This window comes from Raphanus sativus, unplaced genomic scaffold (genome assembly GCF_000801105.2).
Source record: "Raphanus sativus cultivar WK10039 unplaced genomic scaffold, ASM80110v3 Scaffold3489, whole genome shotgun sequence".
Taxonomy (NCBI): Eukaryota; Viridiplantae; Streptophyta; class Magnoliopsida; order Brassicales; family Brassicaceae; genus Raphanus; species Raphanus sativus.
Genome location: NW_026618795.1, coordinates 1 through 6,705, shown reverse-complemented (window position 1 = coordinate 6,705; position 6,705 = coordinate 1). Strand labels below are relative to the sequence as shown.

The following is a 6,705-nucleotide window of genomic DNA, read 5'->3' as shown; positions in this document are numbered from 1 at the left end:
AACAAATGTAATACTTATGTAAGATACACAAAATATAATGAAAGAGTAGGTCTGGGTATTCAAGTATTTAAGTATTCAGAACGGTTCCTTTTTATCTGGATACTTTAGGTTCTAAATATTCAGACCCAAATAGATATTTGAAACTTTTGAGTTTGACTTTAGGTCGGTTACTTTATAACTAAAAAAAACATACATTTTTGAAGCACGGATCAAAATCTAGTGTTATATTCAAACAAATACGATTTTTCTTAGTAAGGACCAAAAACAAATAAAATCTATGGAGGTCCCAATCTCAAAGATCCGCAATGGACGCTTGCATTTACTTATTTGAAGTTTTCTCATCTACATAATTTTCTATTATTATATTAATATGTTTACGGATAGTTATTTACTTATTTTTTGATGCCACTAAGGGAGGCAGTGACCAATCATATTTAGAAATTTAACTGGGTGTATCCAGTATCCAAAATTTATAAATATTTAAAACATGATAACGTAACTTTTGTTGATTCCTTGTTTATAGTAGAATCCATTACTACCTACTCTCTTATGTTTTGAGTCTTCTAAATTCACTGAAAATTTATATTTTTGTTAGTTTTGTGTTTTCTTCTTACTCATTCAGACACAGAGTAATCAGCATAGATAATGGTCCCCCGGAAATCAAATCAAATCATTAACTAACAGAATTATGAAATGTACAACAATATCGAGTTGTCTCGATTTTCTTAATGTAAAAGTAAAACCATTAAATGCATGTTCTGAAAAGGGAAAACAAGTATATTTTTGTCTAAATATGAAAATGTACAACAATATCGAGTTGTCTCGATATTCTTTATTGGATCGTAACACAAGCAAAAATACACTTATTGACATAATTAATACTCATATAGTCCTCCGATTATTAAATGTATACATAGATATAAACACAAAACCTATGGCTTTTATTCATATTTTATTTTATTTTTAACTCGAAGAAAAGCTTTTATTCAGATTAAACAATGGCAATACAATTATTTAAAAAAAAACGGTGAGCCTTAACAAAATCATTACAAAACTCACCGATTATTCATTAAATAAATCTCAAGTGAACACACACTAATACTTGATGTAAGCAACAGAAGAAGTGTTGGCGTCTTTGATGAGTGTACCAAGAAGAGGAGCGATCAAACACTTCTTGTCCTTCTCCTTGTAGAAGTAACCCAAACACTTGCAATCACGGTCGCACTTAGCCTTGCAATCGTTCACAGAAGTTGGGCCTTGTCCATCATTAACATAAGGCCCAGTAAAATGCTCAACGCCGACGATCTTGTAGTAATTCACGGCCTTACCTTTGCCTCCGCTGCAGAACTGCGTCGTTTTAGGTGGTGCGCATTGGTCGCTCCATCCGAGTAACCCTTTGGGTGTAGGGCACGCAACGCACATTCCACGGTCGCAGTAACCGTAGTCGCCGCAGAACGACGGTAAGCCGCATTGTCTGACGAAGTAAGTGGAGAAGAAAGAGAAGGACTCTTCCCATGTGAGGTACGTGGCTGGGTCGAACCACGAGAAGGCCTTGAGGCTACCGTCGGAGCCGAGTCTGAGATATGAGATGGTTCCGTTGTAGTTGATCTTGTTCAGGTTTAGAGTTCCATCTCCGCTTCCAATTGGTCGGGATTGGAGTAAACGACGGTTGTTACCTGCAGGCCGGTTCAATAATATTATTAAAAAAAAATTATGAAGATTGTGGGGAGAAAAATATTTGGATTTTAAAATAAATATCTAGTTTAAAAATCAGTTATGTTTTAAAATATCAAAATAATATTATTATGAAATTTGACGAAACAAAAACAAATATTTTCATATAAATTATGTAAAATATTTTTTACCAAAAAATATATTTTAAATTATTTTAATAATTTCCTTTATAAAATGTATATATTAAAATTTTGAACATTTAAATATTAAGAAATGGAGTACACCGGACCGCTCCAGTGTTGTCCCCCACTTCAGCAAACCATGGTTACCTGGATTAGTTGTCGTTGGTTGTGGTGCGGGTTCTAGGAGGAGCTCATAAGCTGACGGCTCCGTTAAGTTGTCGAACTCTCTTCTAACGGCGAACGTTACGGTGCCGCGGAAGTCGTGGTTGGGCCATCCGCCGTATACTAACGGCTGACCTGTTTTGTTAACGTACATGGTCAAGCCTTTGGTGTCAAGAACCATGCTGTAGGGACCATCCGAGCCGTCCATGTCGGATTTACGGCTGACGAGTTTGTTAGGTCCGTTGACTCTAAGCGATTGTCCGGTGAGGAGTGTGTCGGTGGGGTGATCAAAACTCTGCCAAACGAACTTGCCGTTTTTGTCGTGTAGCACGATGTTGCCGTTGGGTAAGATTTGGAATCCTGTGACGCCTTTGTTGGCCGTGTTGGTCTGCCACTTGACTCGGCCGTTTGACTCGGCGAGGACAAGGTTACCGTTGCGGCCGAGTGAGAGAGTTGCGTTTTCGCCCACGGGGTTGTTGCGGTTTGCGTCCCAGATCCAACGCATGAGCGACTCCTCGCTTCTGAGTCCGACACGGAGGGCTAAGACGTAGGCGCTAGGGGTGGTGTTGTAGAACAAGAGCTGGAACGGTCTTGTGAAGAAGCTTGCGTTGGGTGAGTTGATGAATCTGTAGCTCGCGTCGTACTCGGTGATGTAGTCGCCAAACTCGTCGTTGTTTACGACTCTGAACTGTTTCTCCGGTGGGACTTGGGCTGTGACCAATGAGACAGTGGCAATGGCGAGTGCCACGATTAGAAACCGAAGCATGATTGGTTTGGTCATTTCTTTTTGTGTTTTGTGGAGTGTGAGATGGTTTTGTAATAAGAGTTGAGTTTATTTATAGGTTCTATTGGCTGTATTTGTTTGAAAAGTCAGCGACTTGACTAAACATCTCATTCAAATTCGCGCTGTACAAAGTGGGCCGACGGCTGAGTTGTGATTTTTGGATAAGGTTAATTTGTGTCAGTCTACTGAGAATTTCCGAATATTCCCGCGGCTACAAATTAAAGTTTTTTTTTAACACGACCAATTAAAGCTTTCGTAACTCATAAATCATGTATACTTCTGTAATATAATATATGTGAATAACAAACATATGAAACTGTTCTGAAAAAGATAATTTTGAATAAAGATAATGGTATGGTCTAACCAAAATAAAATGTAAACCAAACGGCGGTAGACTGATCGTTAGAGGAGAACTTGAGGCAAAACGTAAATTCTTCTATCTTTTTTTAGTCAACTAAATTAATCTATCCTAGATTTGAGTTTTGTCACTCATTACTAAATTATTACCGTTTAACCAGAAAAATATGAAGCCATGTGTAAAAGATCATTTTTAAAAAAATTGAAGTCGGATTATTCATCACTACTGATTCTCTTAAAGATTAGCTGGGCAGGCATCTTGTGTCATTAAAAATGGTTACATAAAGCTTTACCTAATACTATATGCAATGGTGTGTTTAAAACACAATTTCAACAGTTGACTAAGTCCAGTGATGTGTTTAATTGTGTGTTTAAAATGAGTTGTCATTCAACTCGTTTAAATTTTTAAACCCGTTGAATTTGGGTGAGGAGGAAAGAGACAGACGATGTGGCGTGATCTCATTGCCTGGAGAAAAGGTGGGGCTGGTGACTTTTTTTTTATTGGTTGTGCTGAGTTTTTTTCTTTCTCTTTTATATTATTTGATTCAATTTTTATATATTAAATTCTTTATTTTTTATAAAAATATATCAAAGTTTATCATTTTTCATACTATATAAATAGAAAGATACAGAAAAATCATCTTTATCTTCTCATAAACTCTCGTTTCTATACTATGTTATTTTTTTAATAATAAATTTTTATATTTATCGTCTTTAATAATTGATATATTTATTAAAATTATAAAATTAAAGATAAATTATTTAATCATTTATATAGTTCTCAAGTATTGCAATTTAATTTAAATTAATAATTATTATTAATATGTAATTACAAATAAAAGATTTAGAACAAAATAATAATATGAAAATAAAAGTAGTAGGGTGTTGAATTTTATTAAACAAACCATTGTAAAGTATAAAAATTATTGGGTATTGAATTTTTAAATGGAAGAGAAAGAAACTGATGTGGAAGAAAGAGAAAATGATATAGAAGGTGTTGTGTGTTGAAACTATTGTACAATATAACTTGTTTAAATTAATAATGTATAAATTAATATTTCTATAAATTAATATAATTTCATAGTTCCAAATTGAGTTTTTGGTTCAATTAATATTTCACTGTATATAGTAGAGCAACTACATCGGTGCAGAACAATCTCTAGCTAGAAAAAGTATTAAACAATCAAACATTAGAAGAGAGAGAGAGAGATCAGAAAAAAAGATTGTCTCTGAACGAAGGTATTTTCTATTGTTCTAAAAAAAACTATGAAGCCAACAAGTCTTTCCTAATTCACATGCTTTTATTTTACACTAAATCTAATTATTCAACCAAATTATTAAGATAATAATATGATAGACTCAGTGTTGAGAAATTGACCACTAAATGATGCTCTAAGTTCTAAACATCAAGACAATAATTTAAGTTAATGATTGTATCTGTTATTTAGTGAGAAAAACATCCAATACAGTGCACTGAGCCTGATGGTGATGGTTGCATAAGGAGACGGGACAGCTTTTGGTACTGAGGTGTTCGGTTATCCTTAGAACACGCAGTTTCTCCGCTTCTCGGATGCTTTTAGATCTGTTCGTCGCATATATCAAAGACCATCAACAATAACTGCTGACGAAATATCAACGTTATCTAAATTATTGAGATTGTACTGTCGGCAAATATTAATCACATCGATTTGTTATGCTTTTGTGTCTTAATGTAACAATGACAAGACACAAGAAGCTTAACTTTTGGTTTTGATTATATTGATCATTAATCATCGACATGGACAGTTTTTTTTAACATCATATTAGTTATTTTGTCATAAGTTTATGATAAATTCTGTTATACTTACCCTTTGTTAATATATTTTGATATTTTCCTTACAATATTGTTTTCTAGAAGACATAAATCATGATTTTTTTTGTCTACATCTTAGTTTTTTTTTTGAACGACGTCTACATCTTAGTATATATCTACTGAAGCATAGTTTATGACCTGTATTTGTGGTATTGACTGAAAAAAACATGGTTTCATCTATAATAAAAAAACAAAGCTTGTAGTACACGCAAATTATAAATAAAGTTAACAAACACTGACCATGTAATTGCCATATTAAAAAAGATGAACATCACAGTGCACGCATCCACAGTCGTGGATATAATTTCATCAAAGCTGTGGGTATAATTTCATCTATAATAAAAAAACATCACAGTCGTGGTTTTGAAGTACACGCATCCACGGGTTGCTGAGATCTCTGTATCGTATTATTACATGTGTCTCCAATAAAAGGGCACCAATAAATGCTGACAAATATAAATCCCAAATATTACGGGATACTGAAAATACAGCGAAAACAACATAAATCATAGAATTTTTCTTGGGTTCACACCCTAAGGTGAACCTTTAAATTCACCAACCAATAGAAATTAGTTATTTTAAATTGAGTATCTTTTGAAAAAAAAAATAAAATAATTGTCAAGTTATATTATGTTTTAAAATAAAAAAGAAAAAATAAATAAAAGTAATAGTAATTGTATAAATGTATTTTTAAAATAACTACATATAAATCCTAAGGTTTAGAATTTATCTAAAGGTTTAAGATTTAGAATTAAAAATTCAGTGTTTTTATTATTTAGAATTTGATATTTATGAATTAGAGTTTATGATTTATCCAAGGGTTTAGGGGTTAGGATTAGAGTTTAGGGTATAGTTTTTTGCTGGCGGATTTAAAATTATTTTTCAAAAATTCGTTTTTTGTTAATTACTATTTTTATTTATTTTACGTTTATTTTAAAAACATAATGCAATTTGACAATTATTTTATTTCCTTTTTTAAAAGATACTCAATCTAAAATAACAAGTTTCTATTGATTGGTGAACCTAAAGGTTCACCCCCTAGAATGAACCCAATAATAACTCTAAATCATAAACATTAAACGTTATCATGTCAAACCAGAACAAGTATGGAACCTAAACTTGAGTTTGATCCTAACAATAATAAACTTCATTAGAGGCGAACGAGGACTTGACAAGCTGAATAACTTCATGGAAACGTAATGATTCGCTTGACAGAGCGATGTAAACAAACAGGCACATGGGATCTTGAGATTTTCGATACATCTAGAGAAACACTAATCTGTGACATATCAAAAACTACAAAAAGGAAAAACAAACGCAGTGAAAATGTATTCAGTTAAGTATAAAGAAAAGAGTAACTTTTGAAGATAGTCGAGGTAGTGAACTGACGAGGCCTGTCCGAAGCATAGTAAAAGGAACGCGACCGCTTAGAATATCACAATTTTAAGCGAAACTTATAGTTGTATATAGAGCACGAATAAAAATTTACATGAATAACAAATGTACAAAGTTTTAAGTGAACATAGTGCATCAAGAAAAAATCGAAAATGTTGGACCAGCAGCGAGGTAATGGTTTGAACATCATTACTCGAAAGCAACTTTTAGAAACACTTACATTTTTTCTTAAGTGAGATTTCTGCAGTTCTATATGGACTAGCTTTTGCGTGATCCCCACTTGGTGAATGAAAATCATT

The 6,705-nt window shown here is 33.2% G+C and overlaps 1 protein-coding gene across 1 annotated transcript; it reads right to left on the bottom strand.

Moving 5' to 3' along the window:
• Nucleotides 1-1,019: 1,019 nt before the first annotated feature.
• Nucleotides 1,020-2,839, bottom strand: LOC130506638 (EP1-like glycoprotein 2). The gene is made up of 2 exons (XM_057001325.1): nt 2,004-2,839; nt 1,020-1,676 (listed from the first exon to the last, which is right to left on the bottom strand). Exons 1-2 carry the CDS (start codon nt 2,797-2,799, stop codon nt 1,096-1,098), a joined length of 1,377 nt encoding a protein of 458 aa, XP_056857305.1. The 5' UTR covers nt 2,800-2,839; the 3' UTR covers nt 1,020-1,095.
• Nucleotides 2,840-6,705: the final 3,866 nt, after the last annotated feature.

Coding starts and splice junctions, on each gene's coding strand:
- LOC130506638 (XM_057001325.1), bottom strand. CDS start 2,799: ATGACCAAACCAATCATGCTTCGGTTTCTAATCGTGGCACTCGCCATT. Junction 1,677..2,003: donor ACCAACGACAACTAATCCAG/GTAACCATGGTT, acceptor ACCGGCCTGCAG/GTAACAACCGTCGTTTACTC.